This window comes from Athene cunicularia, assembly GCF_003259725.1.
Source record: "Athene cunicularia isolate RWA chromosome 12 unlocalized genomic scaffold, athCun1 chr12_part1, whole genome shotgun sequence".
Classification (NCBI taxonomy): Eukaryota; Metazoa; Chordata; class Aves; order Strigiformes; family Strigidae; genus Athene; species Athene cunicularia.
In genome coordinates, this window is record NW_020799116.1 from 21,095,421 (window position 1) to 21,121,239 (window position 25,819).

General features: G+C 37.6%; 1 protein-coding gene across 1 annotated transcript in view; it reads left to right on the forward strand.

Moving 5' to 3' along the window:
* ATG7 (autophagy related 7) overlaps window positions 1–25,819 on the forward strand; it is a 110,186-nt gene that overhangs the window by 46,202 nt on the left and 38,165 nt on the right. Inside the window, exon 18 of the mRNA XM_026857511.1 lies at window positions 3,134–3,256. Within this exon, the coding sequence (XP_026713312.1) occupies window positions 3,134–3,256 (123 nt within the window). The remainder of the gene's footprint in view (window positions 1–3,133; window positions 3,257–25,819) is intronic.

Below are 25,819 nucleotides of genomic sequence, written 5' to 3' on the forward strand. Positions count from 1 at the left end.
GGGGGGGGGGGGGGGGGGGGGGGGGGGGGGGGGGGGGGGGGGGGGGGGGGGGGGGGGGGGGGGGGGGGGGGGGGGGGGGGGGGGGGGGGGGGGGGGGGGGGGGGGGGGGGGGGGGGGGGGGGGGGGGGGGGGGGGGGGGGGGGGGGGGGGGGGGGGGGGGGGGGGGGGGGGGGGGGGGGGGGGGGGGGGGGGGGGGGGGGGGGGGGGGGGGGGGGGGGGGGGGGGGGGGGGGGGGGGGGGGGGGGGGGGGGGGGGGGGGGGGGGGGGGGGGGGGGGGGGGGGGGGGGGGGGGGGGGGGGGGGGGGGGGGGGGGGGGGGGGGGGGGGGGGGGGGGGGGGGGGGGGGGGGGGGGGGGGGGGGGGGGGGGGGGGGGGGGGGGGGGGGGGGGGGGGGGGGGGGGGGGGGGGGGGGGGGGGGGGGGGGGGGGGGGGGGGGGGGGGGGGGGGGGGGGGGGGGGGGGGGGGGGGGGGGGGGGGGGGGGGGGGGGGGGGGGGGGGGGGGGGGGGGGGGGGGGGGGGGGGGGGGGGGGGGGGGGGGGGGGGGGGGGGGGGGGGGGGGGGGGGGGGGGGGGGGGGGGGGGGGGGGGGGGGGGGGGGGGGGGGGGGGGGGGGGGGGGGGGGGGGGGGGGGGGGGGGGGGGGGGGGGGGGGGGGGGGGGGGGGGGGGGGGGGGGGGGGGGGGGGGGGGGGGGGGGGGGGGGGGGGGGGGGGGGGGGGGGGGGGGGGGGGGGGGGGGGGGGGGGGGGGGGGGGGGGGGGGGGGGGGGGGGGGGGGGGGGGGGGGGGGGGGGGGGGGGGGGGGGGGGGGGGGGGGGGGGGGGGGGGGGGGGGGGGGGGGGGGGGGGGGGGGGGGGGGGGGGGGGGGGGGGGGGGGGGGGGGGGGGGGGGGGGGGGGGGGGGGGGGGGGGGGGGGGGGGGGGGGGGGGGGGGGGGGGGGGGGGGGGGGGGGGGGGGGGGGGGGGGGGGGGGGGGGGGGGGGGGGGGGGGGGGGGGGGGGGGGGGGGGGGGGGGGGGGGGGGGGGGGGGGGGGGGGGGGGTGTGTAGCAGGGGTTGTCTATTCATATTTAAACCTTGTAATGAAGCTCACTTGGTTGAATTGCCTGTTTCACAATAGAACAAACTACAGTCCTTCCAGGGTGTTTTTTTCTTCTTTTCCAGAGGAAAATAATTCCACTGGTTATGGAGAATGTGTCTATCTGGTGACAGTGGATATGTTTAAAGAGTGCATACGTGAGCTGTTCAGATTTCTCTTACTGCTTCTCTCCCAAAATACGGATAGAATATATAGAGTGAAAGAAAGGTTGTCCACAGCCCCTGCAACAGTGTTCTGGATAAAAGAACCTTTGTGTTCTACTTAGAATTGTTCTGCAAGAACTACACCAAAATGAGATAAGTTAAAAGTAGAAATACATGGTACATATAATTTGCACAGATAAGCTATAAGAAGACATGGATGGGCCCAGTATTGTGATTTGTTTTGAAATTTTTATGTCAGAGAATGAAAAACCCAGTGTTTCTTTGAACACAGAAGTCGTGGAGCCATATCTTGATGGCCAATTTTGGTGCTTTTCCCATGGCTGGTCAGAAACAGAGATAAAGTTGTTTGTGGAGTCTCTGGTGTTTAATAAGTGTTGGGTTTATGCTTTTTTTCAAATAGAGCTGTACCCCACTGTCTGCTGAGGATTTGTTTCTGAAAAGTGTGGTATGACAGCTATACAATGTTCCTTGTAAAAAGTGATGTAAAGAGAGACTCATGCAAGGACTTCAGATCTTCACAGGCTTTAAATACACAGAAACAGTGTATGTGGTTGGAAGGGTTAGAGGCAAGAGTGGATTACCAGAATCAGCAACTGGAAGAGGTGCTGACTTTTACAGATGCTGGGTTTTGGAAAGGATCATAATTCAAAAAACTAACAACCATTTGTGAAACTGCCTGTTAGCCCCTTCCTCTGTCCTTCACTCTTGAACTGATGTTGATTTATCTGGGGAAGATGATGATAGAGGTGAAGATGTAACTGTTGAGAAAGGCTATGATAACTTCCACGGCAAAAGATTTTTGGCAGGTGTTCAGTTTCATAGATTAATCCATTCCATGGCTTAATCCATTCCATTCTGAAAAACTTGCATCCTCTCTACATGGGGTGATCCTTCCCCGGCCCTTCTATCTTCAATGTCATGTATACTGCTCCTTTGTATTAAAATATTGTGTGTTTCTGAAGTCCCTGCATGTATCCTGCTCTGCTGCATGAATTTCTATATTAAAAGTTGCACTCAGTCAAGCTGAGCTGTTTCATCTGTGAGGCTGCTGACAGCAGAGTAGGATCTTAAATGATGAGTGGTAGCACTCAGTAAAAATAGGAAAAATTGATACTGGGATTGCTTGATCGTAAGTTCCATTTTCTTGCTACCTGCTTTCACAAAACTTTTAGAATCATGTTCATCTTTGACATTTACCTCTTTTTTTCCTTAATCTCCATCACATTTGATTGAAACCAGCCAGCCAAATAGTTATTTAAGCTAAAGCTTCATGAAGTAAAATTCTTCATGCTCAGAGGTTTGAGAGGACCATAGGCTAAAACCTTCCTCACAATTCATGTAGGAGTCTGTAATATTCTCAAAATAAAAGATAAACTTGGAAAATTAGAGTAGAAAAATAGAGAATGCTTTAGGATACAATAGTCTCAGAACCGTGAATCTCTAGAGACTGGGAGGATGTTGGACTTGGACACTGACTCGGAGAATTTTTCAGTCTATCCCAGCATGGTTCTTTCCCTTAGCTGATACATTGGAACAGTCTTTTACTGTGATTTGTCTAACTCAAATGCTCCTTTCATGACTTTGCGACTAAATTTTTTTTTTCTTGCCATATCATCTGTCTTGTTATGAGCTTAAAAATACATTTAAACCAGGAAATCTTAAACTCGCTTGTCTTATCTCTTACCTCCACCTTTCCCCACTTTAGAAATTGAGTTGGGAGAAATGATTATTCTTTTCTCTGTAATTTTTACCTGTTTACAATATACGGTCATTTTCTGCATGTTCAGAAAGATTGTACTTTTATTTTGTGAGCAAAATACGATGATGAATCATATTATGGGCATAATATTAAATCCTTTTCTATTTCCTTTTTTGACAGGTCCTTGACCAATATGAACGAGAAGGGTTTAATTTCCTAGCTAAAGTTTTTAATTCTTCACATTCCTTCTTAGAAGACTTGACAGGTCTAACTTTATTACACCAGGAAACACAAGCTGCTGAGGTAAGAAAATACAATTTGGATGTTAAGAATAAACAGGTGTCAGTAAAGGGTGTTTGGTCTTATGTTCAGCTGTATAACCATGCGATTAAACGAATCAGTGATAGAATCGAGCAGTGGTATTTGATTTACAGGATGATTTACACAAGCCACATTGCATATTCCATCCAACAAGATAAAATGTGTCCTCTTAATGTTATAGAATAAGAAATATTGTTGGATGTGAGAGATCATTCTTTTTTCAGAATAGATGATGGGATGCCTCTTGACAGCCAGTTAGAAATGTGTAGCACTGTTATTATTCATTGTATTGCTTTCACATTTTGTGAAATTACAGAAGTATTTTAAGTAACAGCTGTTGCTTGACAGGTCTGAATTTATGTCAAGAAAGTTCCTATCGTCTTTTAGGGTGTGTTTCACTGGCAATGTGAATTGCAGTTTGTGCAAGCCTTACAAGTACTGATAATAGGCAACCATGATAGCACAGAGCCCAGTACACACTAACCACAGTATTTACACAGGTCCTAGGTAGGCTAGACATTCTCTTAAATTAACTTTTTCTATGTGGGTTTTTAAATATTGCTTTTAAAGAAAACATGTGACTTATGTTGTGTTGCAAGGAAAAAAATTTATCATTTTAAGTCAATCTAAAATGTAATTATTACACTTTTTGATGGATTATAATATGGGGAGAACAGTGTTGTTTACTGTTGTTTATTCTGTAGTGACAAAAGTTGTAATGTAGAATGAAAATGGGGTACGTTTTGTTCTCATGGGTGATAACCCTGTCTGAAGTGTTGCTATACTGAGTTTTTCACAAAAATGAAATGGGTGTCTGTCTTAATTTTGTATCTTAATAGTGATTTGTAATGCTTACTCTATCCGCAAATGTCTATACTGTTCTACATCTGTAATTTAATTTTGATGTAGTCGTATCACATGGATGTTTCTAAAGTTGGCTTTGAGAAGTGATTATTCAGTTACTGTAGCCTCTGCAAACGGTATAGCTGTTTTTTCAGCTGGAAATGGCTCAACAGTGTTACTTAATAGGGTTCGTGCAGGATAATGATGACTTGACTCTCTGTTTCATGTTTTAACCTTTTAAAATAATTGAAGCAGATGCTGGAGACATTAAACCATGAAATACCTAATGCATTCTTAAATCAGCCTGGTGATACCTAGAAAAAATATAAATATATGAGGGATCCAAGAAAAAAAACCAAATACCCTTTAACAGGTGCTACTCATTAACAATAAGAGCGATTGTAGTCTGATTGCCATACCTGACTTCTAGGGTGCTAAAAAGTATGTAGGCTGCTAAGGACAGCGTTAAAACCAAGTACAATTGCCCTAGCTAGAAATTTACTATTTTGCAGATATTAATTAATAAATTTCTTTTGCAGCTTCAGAATATACACAGGTGTTTGTAAAGTTTTAGATATTCTTTACAAAATGTATAGTCTGGTGTGAGTTTATTGCAACTTGGTACTGAAATACCAAGTTTAACATAAAAAATTGAATTAGCGTGTTTTCAAAAGTCTTTGGGCTCAACAGTGAGGTTTATGCAGCGAAATCATTGCTCAAAGGTGGAAAAACTGACATACAAAAGACTTGCAAAGCTCGTGCATTCAAATTAACCCAACTACCACAAAACCAGCAACAACTTTTTGCTTCCCTGTATCATTGCTGTGTTTTTGTAAAAACTCATCTGTTTTACCAGGGTTAATTATTTTAATAGTCTTGATAAAGTTTGTATTTCTGAGTCATATGGTCTAACAGGCAGATAGTTTGCAGATTCTGGAGCATGCTTGCTTTCTTTGGATTGAAAGACCTTTCTTTAGTTACATTTTGTCACTGTTGACTCTGAAAAATAAAAAGGTGGTTTTGTTTTCCTCTGCTACATCAGTACATAATCTGGGGCAGTTTTTAAAAAATTTAGGTGCACAAAAGAGTTCTTTAGTATATTTTCTGCTGAATTGTACTTTGAGCTCTTTTTTTGTACAGTGCAGTTGGTGCAATTTACATTGCTGAGTTTGAAGATGGCAAAATCCTTTTTCAGGTTTCTGGCTACTTTTGAGATACTGTTGGCAGAATGTATTCTCTAAAACGGAGGCATTAGATTTGTTAAGATCAGTGCTCTTTAGGTTGATTTAAGATATTCTTGAGACATGGCATTCTAAAAACTGCAACGGTAGTGAGAGAGATTTTATAAGACATCTGTGGGCTATTTTGATAATTAGAAGATTTGATTGTTCTATTGAGAAGTTACTTGCCTTTCTGAACTCAGACTCTTCAGAGAGATATTGTAGATGTTGGGTTTGGAGACCATAAAAATGGCTTCTAGTAACTGAAGATTTTCCTTTTCTTCTATCTGGTAAAATTTGAACAGTGCCATTGCTCCACTGTAAAGAAAACAGACTTCCAAAGTCATCCAACCTTAAATTTGCTGCAGTAACATCAATAATTGTGTTTTAATTCCATATATAAAATCACTGATATTAGACTAATAAACTTGCGTCTGATAGGGAAACTATTCCATCTTGTTCTTTTTTTCAAAAGGATCACTCTTAAAATGTTGATTCATTTAAAGCATTTAATTGAATGTTTTGCTCAGAATGTTTTATTGTGGTCAGAAGAACAGGAGGTTTTGTTGTGCTGGTCTTAGCTTCAGCATACTGCATCTTAACATAAATCAGACACTTTTTTTTTAATTCATCTAACATGCTTAGGTGCTTTCATGATGTGTGTATGAAGTGCTTTAATGAGCTAAATACTAAACTAATTTTTTAAAATTGCTTCTAAGTTTTGAGTTGCTTAACAGAGATTCTGGATGCGTCATGCATGTTCTGTACGAGTGGCTGACTGAATTAAATAGAACATTTTTGGATGGCCTGAAGTTTCTATGAAAACCTTACCTCCCTACATGCTTAGCATGAACTGCGCTTGCCTGGATTAAAGCAATACAATTTGCAGTAAGATATGGAAGATTTTTCACTTACTGAGTATCTTTTTAACTTGTTCAATTTCCTGTTCCAGTGCTGTGCTGCTGGCCTAAGTGTTAATACCATTCTGACATACTTTACCTTACCTTTTTAAAATGACCGATAAGAATATAATCATAATTCAGTGTGCAACTAGAGTAGGAATCATAACACAGATTTAGTCTGTGGTTCAAATTTGATACTAATTGCAGGGGTTTTATTCAGTAGAGCACCTATTTCTTTAACATAAGATGCATCAGGAAATTGTAAATGTTCTACATGACTTCCTTAGCATGACAGTTTACTCAGTGAATAATAAAATTAGCAAGTGTTTCTATTCTGTCTTGAAATGACAGTCAATTTCAGGCATCTGCTTTTTCCACATCTGGCTTTAATTTAGTTTCTGTGGAACATTTTTTGTTTTTTTAATACAGTTAGATATTTATGTACAGCTTCAGCAAGAGACTCTGATCACACGCATGGCTTTGAAGGCCAATAGAAGCTGTGGGAAACTCCCACGTCAGCACTTAGACCTTGTTTCCACTGGATACAGTTCACTTTGGGAGCTGCCCAAGCTCACATAAAAATTGCACTTCTGTTTTCCAGATCACTTTGTCTCCTTACTCCTAACCTAAACTTTTTAACTTGACACTTGTTCAATGTGTAGAGTTTAATAGCTGGGCTTAATATAGGGAAAGCCTATGCATCTCTTGAATTATTAATCAGAAACTGGAGGCGTTGATTTGGAGACAGAACAACAACCAGCTGAATGACTTCCAGTCCAGAACCTGGCTGGGCTGCCCAAGGATGGTTGTGTATCACAGTGCATCTCTAAAACCAGCTGGTTTGCTTGCCACATGTGCCAGACTTATACACTGCAAAGTGTATTTTGTTTTGCTGGTGTGGAGAGCTCTTTATATTTAATCTAGTCTAAAATTAAGCTTTCCTGATATGCACTCAACTACTCTGTGCTAAAGATTAATTTTTACTGATGTGGCATACTTCTGGAAGTGAAAACTGACACATTAATAAAACCCATAGCCAAGATTATTCCATAGTTGTGGAAGAACCATTCCCATTTGTGGGATTTTCTAAGACTGCTTCTTTAAGGGTACTCTTTGTTGTTACCCTCTTCCTTCAGAAACAGCTGCCACTGTTCTTCAAGGCCCAATTAAGCAAAGTAACCAGGCTTAACCTTACCTGAATATACGTAAGTGCTCTTGAAATCACTGAGAGTGAAGCATCTATTAAAAGGTAGTGATAGAAGGAGCAATGATAGTGATAAAGTGAAATTTTTGCATTAATTCACTGTAATAGATGTAGCAGAATTTCTATAAAAGACACTTTTGGCTATATCCATTTCAGAAGTAGAGAAACTTAATTTCTCTGTGTTCTTAATAAGGCCCATGTATAAATATACTTCCTTTCTTTGGAATTCCTAAATTACTGGGATGCTTTAGGAATCTTTACTGTACTTTCTACTTTCATCAGGATGAAAGAAAATACATAAAAGAAATAAAATTCTCACTTTGTTTTATGACTGATTAAAACACAAGAAGTGGTAGAACTCTTGCAATCTTATAGGATAGTAAAGAGGTTTGGAAAAATCAAATCCTGACCAGAGTTCATACTTCTGAATGTGATTATAAAGGTCAGATATTGGTGTAGCAGAATATGAGATCTCTAGATGTTATTTCACTTTACTAATTTTGACTTCAGATTTTTTGTCTCTTAAAATGTGATACATAGTATCTGTAGTTTCAGTGAATGAAGCCTATTTGGTATTTGTAAAATCCCCTTGCTGTGCTAGTTTACTGTATCGCAAACAATACAGATTAGAACTCTTATCATATAGAAGGCAAGAATTTAAAAAAAATCATACTAGTAAAATACTTTGAGCTCTTTGAATGGGAGAAAATACAGAAAACCCTTTTTTGTTCTGATTCTGCACTTATTTGAAGTTCATGCCTAGCCATTTTTTCAGCCATTTGCTGGGGAACCGGACTTAGTAGTATAATAGGCAGCTGGTATTAAAAGTGAACTTTGTGCTTATCCAGATTTGGAAGAAAGTTCAGAATTTCCAATGTGCTTTGCTATTAAAAATATCCTGCTTGTTTCTGATTCTGCATTACATTATGCAACATATTTGATGCTGAAACAATAACATGTGAATAGCCAAAAAAATCCCCAAACAAAACAGAAAAAAAACAACTTCAATAATATTAGAATAGTAAATTCTGTAGCTTAACAATTTTTTTCTGTTAGCCAAGTAGTATTCAAAATTGAATTTTACTTGATGTTATGAAAAATTTCTACAAAAACCCACTACTTATGGGCACACCAAAATTAATATTTGAGACTTTTTTGTGTCTGTGAGCTTTTTTGTTTTCCTTCATGTTTTTAATCTGGTGCATTTCAGGAGAAATTAACTTTGACAGATTCAGGCCTGCCCTGGAATCTCTTTTTTAAGAGATTAAGAGATTAATCTGTTCTCTTTCAGGAGGTGGGTTGTTTTTTTCTTTTTCTCATGATGTCAATTAGTGTCATCATTTTTCTTCATTCATCAAGCAATATTTCCCAGAACTTCAAATAATGATAATTTTTTTTCTGAAAAAAAAAAATCCCATTGAACACAGTCCAAATGAGAAATGAGTCTCAGTTACAGTAGATTTAAAAATGTATATAAATTTACAATGCTTTCTGGTTATTATGCTTTACTCTTACATGCCAAAAAATGTAGTAAGTCTGTCCTTCACACGGTGTTTTGCTGAATCTATGGTATATCTGCTGTTGAAATTTAGCTGGGGAGAGGTAATTGTTACATCAACATGAAACAGTTCAAAATGAGTTTTATAGCCTTTGAACAAGCCTTTGAATCAGCCCTTCATGTTGATACCTTATGCTGCTCTTTGAAGAATTCAGAAATACCTGGGAAGTGTTGCCTCTATTTTGTATCAGAACATGATCTGTCTTTCCCCTGATAACTTTATTGATAACTTCAATTATTATTACTAATAACACTCAAATGCTATTCCCAAGACATACACCAGCAACTGATGTGCACAAATACTTGTGTTTCATGGTATATTTGAATAAAGATATATTTGACCCTTCAGGACAGGGAGGGCCGTGTACAGTCATTTTACTTAGTTGAAGCCAAGGGAAAGAAAAGGGAAGGACAGGTAATTGTAGGGTTAGACAGAATGAAAAGATTTCTTTGAGTGTACTGTACCACAGGAATGTTTCGCGGAAGATCCTCAAGGATGAGGGCCTGCCAGTCTTCTGAGCTGAGACACCTGTAAGAACAGAGCTTGGAGTGTTATAGTTACAAACATATTTTCATCAGCCAACCCTCATTAATGTTTGGATTCCAAAGAGGGGTTTTAAAAGCAAGGACAGCTATAGAAACACTACCTGTATAACTTCACATTAGTAAATCTACATTGTCATAAACATCTTATGTGACCTGGTCTCAAAAACATGAAACAACCTTATAAAATATTTTTATTTGCAAATTGTAATGTTGGCATCTGTCAATAAAAGGTGCTGCTGATTAGCTGCATATACTGATAGACTTATTAAACTTGTATAGTTATTAGTCAAATGAAACTCTGCAGATTCAAATGTAAGAATTAATGCTTGGGGACAGAGATAGAGGAAACGATGACTATTCAGTGTAAAGATTTTTTTAAAAAATTTAAGTTACTGTTGATATCAAGCTATGGGGTTTTTTTGTTTGTTTGAAATTTCAAGTATATGGAAAAATTTAGACTAAAACCACTGAAAGAAATGGAATAATGGCATTTGGGTTAGCAACAGATGGTATTTTTTTTTCCATGTATTAAACTGTGAATTGTCATAGTGCCAAAACATTCATAGAGTTTTAATCTATCTCTATATAAAATTTCACAGTAAATCTTGCGTAGCTATAAAATGGAAAGTACTGCTGTGAATAAATTTATAATCTCATCAGTTTTTATGTGATGGAAAAAGCTATGCAACAAATAGTCAGCTATAAAAAAAATTAGCCTTAGTACTATAGCACCTTTCCAGGTGCTATGAAACTGCTGTAGCATTAATATTGAGTCTATGTTCTGCATAATGCCTATGCAGCTTTTGAGTAGATAATAATTCAGGATTATTTGTGTAGATGATAATTCAGGATTGTTTGTCCTCTTCATAAACATTATTGATCAGTGGAGGTTAGTACTGTTCAGTATCAAACATTCTCTACAAAGAGGGCTCAAAGGGTCTGCTTTCTGATGTCTCCTGTTTTATTAAAAGCACCTCAAGTGTAGTTGCAAAGGTACACTATTTTCTTTTTTATGAATTATTTTAATTGCTCTCAATAGATCAGTATCTAAGCAAGGAGTATTTGAACTGATAAAGTAATGCTTCGATTTGTGCCATGCTAGTAAATGATATTAAATTGTACTTAGATTTTAGATTGTACTAAAGATTTGAGAATATTTTTAGTTAATAATGAACATAGCACCCACATTTTTGAAGTGAACTTCTTCTCTACTGATGCTGTAAAATCTGAAAATGAGTTTGTTGATGTCTTTAGAAACTAATCATACCCCTAAGGAATTTAGTGCACTTAATTACATGTTTTACTGTTGTCTTCCACAAGGCAGAAGATGACAATTTTCACATGTAATGATCCATCACAAGTAATTAGCATTAATATAACTGAACAGGTTCAATATTCTGTCATTATTTCTTTGCCAGTGTCTGACATTACAAGGTGAAGAAGTTGCAAATTACTTCTGTAACTGAAATGGCTAATGTAGCGAGTAGGGACTTGGTGCTTCTAAAGCACTATCGAGGCATACCCTCCTATGGCACTAAGGACTTCAGTGATTTGTCTCCGAAAGATTCATAAAAATATTTGACAATGCTTAATAAGCAGTTAATGAGAAAGCAGTGAGGACCGAGCTGTGGGATGTGGTAGGGAAGGACTGAAAAAGAGTGGTTTCTTGGAGCTGACTAGAGATAGGGCATGAAGCTTGTGCAAGTGCAAAACACCACTGTCACCATGATAAATATCCCTTATCCCTCTGTTGTCTGTGTTGGACCATAAGTGCATTTTTCCCTATGTAATGAAGGTAAAACTGTTTCTCCAGGAGCATTCTGCCCTTCTGATCCTTGACTGAGACAGAAGTGCTGCACATCTCTATTGCATAATTTTCTTGGTGTAATTTTCCACGTTCCTGTTTCACCTGCCCTGTATATAGGTAAGGAAATACTGTCTTGGGTGTTTTGGCCGCTCCAGCAGCAGGCATAGACACCAAATTACTAATTCAGGCATAAAGAGTAATTGTGTATGTTCTAAAGGTAAAGAAGGAAGGTCATCAAAGGAGTTAAAATATCAACTAGGTTGCCCATGGAGATAGAGTTTTGCAAAGTGCTTTTCCTTCTTCCTAATGATTATTCAGAGTTTTAAGGTAAAACAGTGCTGAACAACCATGCTAAAAAACTGATACAGAATCACTGGTGTATCACTTCAAAACAATGCAGTTATGAACATGTATTTCCTTTAAATTCTGGCCTAATTTTCTAGGGGTCTCATGCCTTGAAATTTGTGGGGAGTTACACACTGAAATCCTAAAATCTTTCTTCATAATTGGATCCAAATGTTTTTGACTTGCAGTCTGTTCTTTCCTGGTACTCTTATTTCCCCTTCTGCCTGTCTAGAAAAGGACTTTACAACACTAACCATGTGTTTGGCTAGTAAGAGCCACTGATAACTTTAAACCTGTAATAGATTTAATACTCAATCTTCTTATCTTGCTTAACATGGTAAAATAATTTCTCCATGTTCTCAGCTGTGCATTTCAGCAGTCAGATTGCAGCAGTCTGTCATTAAGAAGCTACAATGAGTGCTGCTCGTGACTTTTATATTTAATACAGGATCAAAGTTTATAGTAGGAAAAAAATATCAAAAATTTGGTAACAGACATTAACAGTAAGAATAATAGTGTACAAGTCTACTTCTCACACTCTTACATTACTGCGTGCATGGAGAAGACAGTACCTTGATATATGTAGAAAAATAGGTTATAATCTATATTGTAATTTGTCAACATTATTCTACAGTATTTGTATTTCCATTAACCTAATATTGACCTGTCCAGCTGCCTTGACAGAGAAAATGCTTTATGGATTTTAGTTTTGTTTTACTTAAATGTTCACTCAAACCTATCTTCCCATCCGCATCCATCAGAAAGATAATATTTGAGGGGATTCAAACTTTGAACAGTGCTTCTGTCAAATCCTTACATCCTTGTTATGTTAGATCAAGATACCATATATTTCTCTTTTGAATACCATTATAATATTCGGTATTTTCGATGGGTTCAGGATTTCCATGGCTCCAAGGGTTTAGGCAACAGCAAGCTGGTAGAAGTGTACAGAATGTAGTGTACCTAGTCCTTTTGTGTTCCGTTTGCAAAGATTCAAGTAGTCCCTGATTCCTCCCAGTGCCTGCTTTGCAAGGTGACTCTAATCCTAATAAGATTTAACAAAATTAAATGCCACTAAATCACCCTGTTTAGTGAAGACAGTAACGATAACATATAGATAAAAATAAAAGCCTTGTTAGAGTACTCTCTGTCTCATGGTAATTAGGTTCAAAAATCCCTGGGGTAAACTTTTCAGGAGTAACTTTCTAATGTTTTGGTAATCTGTGCTGATTAGAGGTTAACTTTATGGTGCTATCATTAAAAAAGTAATTGTTTAACTGTGATTCTGATCTGATTTTCTCTGTAACTGCAGCACTATTGGTATGTGATAAATAAAAGGAGAATTATCAAGTGATTATGATCTTGTTCCTGTAGAAAGAATGTCTTAAAGTGTCCCTCTGCTCTCAGCTTCTTTGTCTGATGCTCCAGATACCAATATTGCTGAAATGGGGTATTTTTATGCCTACAAATAAAAAAGTAATGAGACATAAGCTTCTTCAAACTCAAGTTATATAAATGGTGAACCTCTCTGTTCCAAAAATGCATTTCTTCTGAAGCTTCTTGCACTTTTCTTCCCTCCTTTGTGGGAATAGAGATTGTCAGCCGTCTCTGTCCCCTTTTGCACAAGGTGTACAAAAAAGCTCCCAGGTCTCCATTACATTTGAGACCCAGCCAAATGATACATCTAGATGCATCACACCTCACAATGACTAAAAGCTCTTAAAAATTACTGTGTGTTTGAACTCTCTTTTTTTTTTTTTTTTTTTCCTAACCTAACTCTGTGACTCAAAGTTGGTGAATTAATGCTATAAATACTGAGAGGGAGCAAGTGCATATCCAGAGACAAAACTATGATCCTCTTGATAAAGCATATTCAGCCTCCTTTCTTTCCTTCCTCAGGATGCTGGCTTTTTCTTTGCCCTTGCTCTAATCAGTTTTCCTTCCTTGTGGGATTTGGGGTTAGATAGGTGGTGAGGACAAGATTTGTATTTTCCAAAATATCTAGCTAGTTTTTGCAGAGAAGACTTTATAAAAACAAAACTGTCTTTTGGGGTAGGCCACAAGTTTAAATGAAGTGTATCATTAGTAAAACAATAATTGGCAAATTAGCATTATAACCTGCATTCTCCTTTTCTTTGTTTGTTTGGTTTTTTTTTGGGGGGGAGGCATGAGAGGGTGATGGGGTAGGGCAGTAATTATCTTCTAGAAAGATTTCCAAACTCTGTTGGCTCCTTTTTCTTTGAAGAAAAAAATCTCCATTAAAGAAGGGAGAATTAAAATAATTTAGTGATTAAATCTCTTCCATTCCAATATATTTTGTTACAATGAAGAATGAATAGACTGTTCAAGATGCATTCTATTATTCTCATGTTAAGAATAAGAAATTACACAACACAGACAAACATGCTGATAAACTTTGTTTTATAATTAAGAACATAAATTATACAATGTGTATCTTAGTGCAAGCGAACAGTTGCAGAGTATATGGGCCCCTGTAGATCATTTGAGTAAAAAAAGGAAAAAAGTTTGCTGCTGGACAAATTGCTACCAGATGCAGATTTCAATAAACACATACTGTTGTAGCCTTACCCAAAGGTGCTATGAATTTCTTGAGGCAAGTCTGCCTCTGCATTCACTAAACTGTTGACTGTTTGAATGTTAATTGAGTTACTGTATTATGTATGAATATACTCCATCCCCCCCAGTTTTTAATATACTCTGTTCATCTTGTAGACTGTTAAATGTTGTCCGCAAGAGTAGTTGTTAACCGTGTTTGCATTCTGACAATCTACATTTCATCTGGAAATGTCTCTCAAACTTCTTTTAAGGCATTCATGTTAGAGCTGTGCAAGAGAACTTGTGCTATCCATTATCACATATGCCAAGTGCATTGATATTTCATTATTGCCAACATGTGATTATGACTGCAATACCTTTCTGTAGAAACAGTAGTAGCTTTTTTCCCAACTTTCTAAACTACTGATTTTCCTGTAAATAGAGGTGGAACTAGTAAGTGAGTAAGTGGTAATAAATGTTGATTACAATGTGAAGAGCTGTTCAAAAATCATACAGCTTTACCATAACTTCTCTTTAATGCCAATGACTGCTAATTCACATTCACATGACAGTCAGAGGAAATTAAACATCACAAATTTTAATAACAAAACATCAACATTAAGACCTACTCTTGTGTGGAAATCTCATATAGAAAACTCTTTGTAAATTACTTATCAACTTAAATTTTCACATTGTCTTATGATTTCTTTCTTTATGAAGTATGGAATAATTTTACCAGCATGATTGTTTAAAGATTTACATCCATATTACTACTATAGTGCAAATGTTGGCTAAAGTTGGCACTAATATTGCAGAGATTTATAAAACAGGCATATTTGAGTAGCCTTTAAAATTAGTGCTAACCTAGTTTCCTGGCCTGAGTTTTCTTTCTATGCGATTCTAAATATTTTCATGGTATTTACACTTTAATGAACATCTCTACAAAGTGCTAGTATTTCCTTTGCCTTACTCTAGTTCAGGTTCTCCTGAAGTTTCCTTTTTACAACATCTTTTTCTTGAACACATTATGACTTGGCTTCTAGCTGAAATCTGCTGTGCAACATACTTGTTTTTATGGAATTGGCTGTAGTCCTGGAGAGACCACCTGATAGCTTAGGAGTCGTAAAAATTAATGACCAATTTCATAGTTAAAACCCAGATTTGATTCCAAGATTAACCTATTTGTACCCAAGAAGATAAGGATTGCTTATCTTATCACTTCAGTGATAATTTTTCCTTAGCAGTGATTTCTCTTAGTTGATATAAGGGCAAAATGATGGAAACAAAAGTTGTGTCTGACCTCATGAAGAGACGTCAAAAATGTCTATAGTGTTATGCACACAATAAAATTGTGGCCAGAGAAAAAGGTTTAATTTTTAAGTTTGGAGAACGTGAAGTTTTAAAACATAAAGTTTTGGGATGAGTTTCTGTTTTCTTGCTCTCTCAGCCTTTAAAAACTGCGCTTTAGATATTAATTAATTAACTAACATGCTTCAAATTAGTGATGAGTTGTTGCGTTCTCTAGGTATTGAGTCTGGAACACTGGAACTATACTTCACATGTATATACTTTCATGAAGCAAGAGCTGCTTGAGTTACTGAGTTTGTTATGTTATTTTCATATACAGGAAAACTTTTGTCATTCTACAGGTGTGATGATGGTTTTTAAAGTCATCCAGTTGTTATACAGCAACCTTAAAATAATGCAGTTTTACTGGATTAATGGCTTTGGTAAGGGGAAAATGCTAAACCTTGAAATCTAGCAAAATGCTCTTAAGTTAAGTTGAGCTGCAAGCTTTAGTAACAAGTGAATATCATGGCTAAAACATGATTAATAATAAATATGAAGCAAATATTGCTAATTTTGTCTTTAACTTTCTCTACTCATTAGCACTTTGTCACCAACAGCAGGATGGCCAAATGCAAGTGCTTAGACCTTGTTGGTAATTTTAATACCCTTTGAGAACGTGAAAAATGAAAATCAAATTTTGTGTGTAGTCATTGGTTTTCAGTAGATAATGATTACCTATATGAGACTTTAGATGAACTCTTCATCCTCAGAGATACTCAGAAGCTGTCTGGGCATGGTCCATTGTGCTCAAGGTGACCCTGCTCGAGCAGGGGATTGAACAAGATGCCCCCCAGAGGTCCCTTCTAACTCAGTCATTCTGTGATTCAGTGAGTTCCTGTCTTTAGTCTCACAGAGCCAAGTATCTGCTCTTTAAACCAATGCAGCAATCGAAATAAGCAGGTACACCAGGTTCCAGAAATTTTGAAGGAAAAATTGTTATTAACTCTAAAAAATGGGACTGGAGAAATTACTTCTCAAATCACAGGGAGAAGGGGAGCACACGGGTCTGTTCCAGCAACATATATGTATGTGCCCAGTTAAGGAAAGCCTGAGAACAAGTGGGGGGATCTTAGAGATTCTTTTAGGGTGAAAGAAATAAAAACATGATTTGGTAATGCATGAAAAGAAAACTAAATCAGACTCAGATAATTTTCATAAAATAAATTTATTAAAAATAGTCCTTATCTATGAAAGTCCTTTACAGAATTCCCTCAGCTCTATGGGCAGCACCGTCCTTAGTTGAAGCACCATGTACCAACGTATGTTTCAGACCTTCTGTGAGTTCAGGGGACTCTGAGGTTGTGCAGAGCAGCTGTGCTGAAATCTCTGTGTATGAAGGTATACATGCAGATGTTGTCTTATTACTGAAGTGTAAAATGTTGCAAAAGTATTATTTAATGGCACGACTCTTCCGTAGCAAATTAAGACAAGGGAATTGAATCTGTTCCAGTTAAAACACAAAAGTAAACATAATAAAACTAGTCTGTTTGGAATGAATTTAAAGCAGTGAGATTGTAGAAATAATTTTTGAGAAATATTCTATATGTGCAAGCACATTAGTACTTTGTCATCTTAAAGTATGAGTTCTGTTTAACTACGTACTATACATGAAATAAATTTCTGTAATTTTAAAGTACTAACTCAAGCCTATCTGACAGTGAATTTGATCTCCTGAAAGTTAAGTGTGAAATTATATAGGTTAATCAATAAACACAAAAAATAAATAGTTAAGGAAAAGATACAAACTGTGATTTAGATGGAGATAACTACTAAGATGATTATTTATTTTGTTATAACTAAAGTAGAAAGAAAAGTGACAGAAATAGAAGAAAGGATGCACAAGTAAACCTGTAAAGAATTAAGTAATTACTTTCCAACCTCTCAAGGGGATAGGGGTTAAGAGATACAGTTTTAAAAGGGTTTATATTGTTGAAAAGTTTACTGTCTACTGAGACAGAGTGCCAACAACAGCAAACCCAAAATGCAAGTTAAAAAGAAAAAGAGAAAACTACTACTGGAAGAGAATATGAAGGCATAACAAAGCTATTTAAAATTATTACAGTGCAACAGCTGGTTTTGCTAATGTTTCTTGGTTATTTAAAAAAAATAATCTAAATTCTAATTCTCTTTGTCTTCTCACTTTGAGTAACTGTAGTATATGAAGTTTGCTATCCTATGAGTCATTCTTCCCACAAATACTATTTCTCTGAATAGCCCTTGTAAAAACATGCATTTCATATTAGTTGTCTTAGTTGGCAATTGTGTAGACTTTTTTCTTCCTGGGTGAGTGATTTATATGTACTAATCTCTGGATCTGCTTCTACCACACATGGTGCATACTGAAATAGTGGTAATACTGCACCGTACTGCTGTACCTGTGATTACTGTGCTAGCATTTTTGAAAGAGTACAGTTGATACAGTTGGCTGGTAGAGTATATCAATCACTGAAACTAGTTTAATTTCTTTCTCCACAGGCAATAATCTTGTATCTAATAAATTCTGATATTTTGTAGATGTTTTCAGGAACCGGTGGTCATGAAACTGAGGCTTGGTTTTATTTCTTAGTAGAATTTTAAAAGATAATGGACAAAGAAGGGCGAATGCAAAATAAGATATTATTTCAAGCCTCCAAAAGAAGCCTCTTTACATGAGTTTGGCTCACTGTAAGAAATACTAAAAAGAATTGTGGAAGCTAAATGACTGAGGTTCATTCAGATAAAGAATTAAAGAGCATCTGTTGTAGCTTTCATATGTGAATGACTGCTGGGCAGTCTATTTTAACTTTATCATAGGCAGTCATTGCAGTATTCTAAAGAACAGTGATGGTTGTAGGCTTTCTTGCTGCTTTCACATTTTCTCTGATGGCACAATGGAACAGGCAAGCTCCTATGAGAGAATTCTATACTGAATTATATATACTCTGTGAGTTTGTCCAACTGTGCTAGCATGTATTCGTGACAGCAGCATGCATGGATATTGATATGGTCATCATCCTCTCCAGCTGTCTTTGGTTCTCCAAAGAGGGGGGTGGATTAACTGGGGACAGCCTTTGGATTGAATCCAAACTGTAAAACACAAGCTCGCACTTTTAGATGGGTAATGAAATACTTTAAACCTTGCCTTTCTTGGAATTACAGGTTTTGTGTTGGTTGGGGATACTTTTTGATATTTATGCTTTCTGGATTTAATCTAGAGTTTAGAATTTGGATCTAATTGTTTAATGCATTTAATATGTAGTTTAATATTGTTTAATGTGTGTTTAGTATGTAGATTTATGCTTACTTTGGATCACTCAACAAAGTAAAAGCTTGGCTATAGCTGAAACGCGTTGATTCGAGGACCTGACTGAATTTTTTTTTTTATACAGTGGAAATTAGAGACGGCTATGGGACATTTAGGAAGAGGAGGTAATGTGTGCTGTTAGATATGTTTTTAGTTAAATTGAGGTGTAAAGGTCACAGTACAACCCACATCATCCTCAATAACCCGGTAACTGTAGTCATACAGTGTGTCACTGTCCCCTCCAGCAGGGTCAGTGACTACAAAAAAAGTGCATGTGGGTTTTTGGAAAGATGCTCTGACATCTTTGTCAAGCTCTACAAGCCCTTTGAGCTGACACCACTACCAGAAGAGGTGGTTCTGCTGCTTGTTCTTGTACTGTCCTTCCCTTCATTCTCACGGGTGATGGGACAGCAGGACCTAGCAGTGGGGACAGGGCATGTAATAGTTTCTCTGGTGGCAGTGCTGGCTTGTACAGTTTTTAAGAGAGCAACAGTGATGACTGGCAGTGACCTGGAATGCTGGGTGGTACTTGATTTTTCTGCTAAGTGAGGTTAAACTCAAACAAGGTTGGTTATTAAAAAAACTGATCACTTTTTGTAATGTAGCATTAGTAACATCCTTACCTCATAAGTAATAACTGTGGAGGATGCTACATGAGTTTTCAGGACAATACTAGAAAATGATTAGTGTATTTAGAAAACTAGAATTTAAGCTCACTTAAGAAAAACTTTGTTTTCGTGAAGAAACTTCTAAATTGAAGAATTAATATTGTGATCATTTGAGCTTTTTGCTTTCAAAGGAGAACGATGTTCCCAGCTGTACCATAAAATCTGCTATCCTTAATTCTGATTGTAAAGGGGCATTTTTCTTTATTGTTTAAAAGCGAAAGGATGGAACTTGTGGCAAAGAAGATTGCTTATAGAATAGACTGCCTTTTTAGAACTGTTATTTCAATGTGGAAGGATGAGGTAATAAAGTAATAACCAGAAAGCTGCAATGTGTGACTCCAGTATCAAAAAAAAACAAAACTTCACAGTCTTGATCTTTACTGTACTTTAAAAAAATTTTGGGGGGGCCTCTAATTAGCATATTAGTTTCAGGAAGAGTATCAAGCGTACTCTAAGGCTGTATTTCAAATGGGATCTGATTAATACTTCAGGCATGCAAGAGAGCTATAACATTAAGACTGTTGTTACTATAGTGAGATGCTATTACAGACATCACAAGACTTGTTATACAAGGAAACATGATTACTTTGGATTAAAGAAGTTGCCAAAGGCTTGAAGGATTTATAGGTGCTGCCTCTTTGAGTTATATATAACTTCATTATTTTGTTGAAAACGTTTAGATCTAGAATTAATGAAGCACAATAAATGCTGATGAAATGAATCAGCAGGTTTGACAGCTTTTAACTGACACTGAGCAAACGATGAATTTCATTATAGTATTCTTTAAGTCTCAAAATTACTAGATAATTTACAGAAAGTAATAAATTGAGCACTTGCACAGAGAAATGGAACTAATATTCTTTATAACTGGAGTGATGTTATCAGAATCGACATGATCAAGACATCAATTTAAGCATATTTCTTAAATGACTTATTGTTCGTATGCATGTGAGAGAGGAAATGGTCTATTGTGTTTGTGGAGGAGGTGTCTGTGGTCTGGATCTTGGAGACAAAAATAGTGAGAGCAGTCAATATCTCAAAGATGTAAGGAGGAAGCACAAGGATAAGTGAGATCAGTGCCATTGCACTGGTCACAGGTGTCTGAGCAAGACAAGATCTGAGTACCACCAGAAATCTAAGCTGTGCTGTCCTGGGGGAAAAAGGGGTTGACAACTGTTGTAGTTTGAAAGGGGTCTGGAGCTTGTTGACATGCTAGGTAGGCTGAGCGAGTTAGTTTTAAATGCTCTGAATTTAAGAGGGACATAGAGGAGATTAGAAGAACAGAGATTGCAAGCCTCAGGCAAAGAGGAAGTGGGAAAATGTGGCTTTAGAAACAAAGGACTAAAATTTGGCTTTTTTCTGCAGCATCTTCAATATTTAGTCACGGTTAGTGTAATTAGAAGAGATGATGAAATATAAATTCGTTACAGCACTGTGGTGTGCTGGGCTGCTGCAAGGTCTCTTTTTTATGTGAATTAAGAGTTCAGTGAATGCATATCACGTCAATTTGATCATTCCATTAATCTCAGCTGTACAAAATTGGCTGCATTTTCGTTAACCCAGCTCAGAGACTAGTGTGACATCCAGTAACTTTTTCTAGACAGCTGCATTCCATTCCATTATATGAAGTCTGTAGTACTGCAAAGATGTTTCAAAATTATTATTATTAACAGCTGGTTAACTACAAATTATTTATTGGATTCTTAGAGTTAGCTGGGCAGTCATCATTTGCTCTTGTTACCATGATGCAGAATTAGTGCTGTGTGTATTAATATGAGTGTTAGTAAATCCGAATGAGAAATGAGCAATAAGCAATGATGAAAAGCTTTTAAGTTTTGAAATACTTACAACATTTGTTTCTTACAAGCAATACTATAAAAAGAAAATATGCAATGGCAGAAATTGTTCTTGAGTTTCATTTGACTCTCTGTAATGTGACTCAGGAATTTAGTTATGTAAAAATATGACTAAGTCCCTTTTGCCTTTGAGGTATAGACCTGGATGAAATCCAGTCAGGGATTGGATTTCAGTAAATTGGGAAAGTTCTTTCCCAGTCTTTTTAACTTTGAATTTGGGACAAAAATACTTCAAAAGTTGGAATGGGTTTCTCATCTAACTATTCCATGATCAGGTGAGGTTTTTTTCTCTTCAGTAGTGTCTGATTACTAAATTAAGATCTCAGCAATAATAAATCATTCCCCTGAAGAATAAAACCTATAATTTTTCGTATAAATTGTCTTTTGTACCTTTTGAAGTATAGTCCTTCCGGCTGCGTAGTGAATCCCTGGGTAGATACAGCAAGGAGAGGGAGTAAAATAGCATCCAGGTGCATATTGTATAGTTTCTCAGGGTGACATGCTTAACATATGCCAGAGTATTTGAAAGTGATGTATTAACTCCTGTTAACAGTATGCTATTTGGGTTGGGTTTTTTATGTAATGAAAAGTCAAGTGTGGTTTCTGTCACAGCCTGCCCAAATGACTGTTTTTTTCAGAAGCCTGATACACTATGTGGTGTATTACATTTGAGGCACGGGAGTGCAGTGCCTGTATTTATACTCACAGTAAATGTAGGCAGGTAGGGAAGCACAGGGGAGGATCATTCAGAACTGCGTGAGCAGTTTAAAAAAGAAACCAACCCACCTGACTAGCCTGAACACTTTGTGTTGCAAATGCATATGCCTTGCCATATAGAGGGTAGAGGATTGTCTGCAGCGTGGAAAGTGTTTTCTGGTCTGAAGTGCTGCGTGCTGACTGGCAAAACCTGCGTTCCAAATTGCATTGGAGTATATTGACTTCTAATTTCTTCTTTCATGCTATACAGGGCATCACAGAATCAAAATCTTAAAATGCTAACAGTCCATGTGTTCTGTATGTCTTTAGAGATGGAGGACAGCAGGGAAGAATGGAAATGATCTCCTAACAATGTTACATGTTAGTGGAAATTGGGAATAATCTGTTAGTCCACAAAAACCGACAGCTGCAATTTATCTTGTCTTGCAAGCTTTCAGCTAATTTTTCTCACTGTATCCCACCCAAAGGTAATTCTAAAACTGTTTGAAGACATCCCTTATTCTCTCCCTTGTGCTTATATTGACATAGTCACAGACATTGTTACTCTGAAAATCACTACTCTTATTTTTTTCTCTTAAATACTTTCCTGGTTTCCCTTTTGCTGTGATGATTATTTCGTTGTTGTTGAGAGATGGAACTATTTAATTCATGGGCCACAAATGTTTTCTTTTAAGTATTCAAAACGTCTCATCCTTCTATTGTGTTTTTCCAGTTTACTATAAAATGCTCCAGTCCTACTCCAATATAGTTTTGTTTAAACCTTCCGTTCCCGTTATTTTTAACATTTTCACAGTATTGCTTTGGTTTTCCAAGATAAATCGTCACTGTCACTTTAGTGATGAAATTTTTCTCTCTTTCACTTAATTCAGTCTGATCTGTAGCTTACTTTGTGTTTAACTGTATCATGTTTTTCTCTAATGTCCTGTCATCCACAATTTCTCTGTTTGTTTCACACCTATTTGCATTAGTTTTGAATGTCTACTTTGTATCGTCTGTATGTTTTATGTTTGCATCTGCATGATTTGAAATAAAAATTCTAATCTTTTCAACTTCCAGATTTACAGACTTAGTTCATGTTATTTAATGCTAAATTCTTTGAATAAACAGTTCTAAATTCCTATTATATTTGTATTATTTTATTATAATAGTAGTAGCAAGTTGACACAAGAATGCTTCTAAACAATTTACTTTTCAATAATGAACTTGGTTTTCTACCAGAATTCCATACAAAATGCTCTTCATAAATGGTTCTTCCTTGCACTTTTTCTGAGCAGATTGTCATGTTTAAAAAAAAAAAAATCACAATTTTTCTTCCATCGTTTTTTCTTTCACAATAATCTGAGTAAATAAGTAATATGGCATTTATTCTATTTATGCTTGCAAATGCTTTCATTTTCAGCAACTACTAGACTAGTAGGTAATGTGAAGCTGTTAACTGGTTTATATTTAAATTTAATTTTTGTTTGTATTTAAATATTTAAGTTTGTTCTTTACAAAGACTGGTACATACGATTAGTATCAAGTACTGCATTGGTATTTAATTTGTTTTCTTTAGTTACTCTGTGCGTGAGGTGGCATGTATGCAGTTTCCTTCATTTACACCACAATTACCTTGCCTTAGCGTTTACACTTTTTTACCTATAAAATCAGTTTAGTTAGCTGGTTGGTTTCCCATTCTTCTTGTACAAACATGTGTCTTCCAATAGTTATATTCCTGTTGAGCAATAAGAAATTCTCAGTACCTGTTTTTCTTGACTGTTAAGTATCAGGTGTAATTTAACAGTCATTTTGGGGAAATATTCTTTCAGTCCACTGCCCCTTGTCAGCAACCTTCCTCACGTGTGGGACAATTTATGCCTTGAGTGTTATTCTAGTATACATCTCTTGCCAAGTCCTGTTACGTCCTAGATTTGACAATTAAACATCAACAGTGACATTGTAAACACTAACATTTTATAGAAAAAGCTTTCTTCTCTTTTTGTTTCCATACCTTACTTCTTCATGCCTGAGACTAGTAGTTGATGTAATGTAATTTCATGGATTCCTAAGGAAAATTAAGGCTATTCATATAACAATACTTACTGCCTTGGATGCAGAGCAAACTCTGTCTTTTTTTTTAGATGTTATATACGCACTGTCAAAAATAGATGTCTATCCTCACTAGTAGTGAGTTCAGACATGAATCAGTTCATCTGTTTCTGGCTCATACATTTTCTGTCAAGATTTTGTATTAGACCTTTCTATACTTTTTATTGGATTTTATTTTTTTCATTACATATTTTGTGCATGTCTCCTAAATAATGCTATTTCACCAGAATTCCATGAAAAGAGTGGAGCATATGAAAAAGCTGGACCAAATCTTGTTGTTTTGCACTTATGGAGTCTTTTGTATTAAAACTGTTGTCGACCTCTTAGGTCAAATGTTTTATTCTTTTGTTACAAGCCAGAGCATGTTGACATTACTAACAATTCCCATATACATTTTCACGCCCCCCCACACACAAACAAAACGGGGAAGGAACCCCTTTGTTACTGACTGTTCATATGTTCAGTTCCAATCTCTCACATCTTTATACACTGAACAGAGTAGCCAAGTAAGTGACATACCAGAGAGAAGTTTGTCATTGTTGCTTTCACCATTGACTTAAGCACATTTTAAGTCTAGTTTTTATCTCTGGCAATTGAGTATCTCCTCAGAGAAAAATACTGGAAGTTCTTGGATTTACAAAGATATCAACTCACTAGCCAAATTTTCCCTGGCTAAGCAGTGGCAAAAGCTGCCAGTTGCACTCAGTTTTATGTGGTGGTTTGGTTTTTTTTTTTTCTGATGAGAACTACTGTTTGCTCTGAGATCATCAAAACTTATTTCAACTAGGATTCAACATTAGATTTTATTGTTGTTTCCAGAGTTAGAATGTGAATTCTCAGTTATGGAACACGGATCAGATCATAGTTTAAGTTGTTCATCTTGAAATCTTGCAGTTAAATTAAATTAAATCCCAGTATATTAGTAATTTCAGCAGAATGTTCTAATCCAAAATGAAAATCAGATGTTCTTCATGGAAATAGGGAAGTCCAGACAATGGGTATTGTATTTAAGTTACAAGACTTGTGTTCTTTATTTTTTTTTAATTTTCATTGTTTACATTGTCGGCAAGTCTTTGCTCATTTTAAGTAATAAAACTATTAGTTTAAAAACATTTTTTTAAATGTGTATCCAAAAATATTTCTCTTGAGTTGTATAAAATATCAAGTCCTCTGGAAATTCATTGCCCTCATGAATGGACTCCTGGTGAGTGAGGAATTTTTATGACACCCTTAAAAAACAATTGCAGGCATTCCACAAATAAACAATACATTGATTTTGGAGGACATTTTTATGAGTATTTTATAATAATTTGTTCTCCAATGTTTATTTCAGCATGGTATTTTGTAATTTTTAACTTAATTATACTAAGAATTCCCTTGTAGCAGCAGAGAGAGTAGAGCTTTGGAGCATGAGTCAATGCTGTTCCAATTAGCAAGTGCAGATACAGGACCAAGTATGATATTATTTCATTGATTTCTATGGGTTCTGGAAGAAGAGCCAGAATAGTTCAGTGACATAGGCCAGCTGCTGTGTTTCTTTTTGCATTTTGCGAGTATTTTGGCAATTTTGATCTTTTTTCCTCAACTATTTTTTCCTTCTGT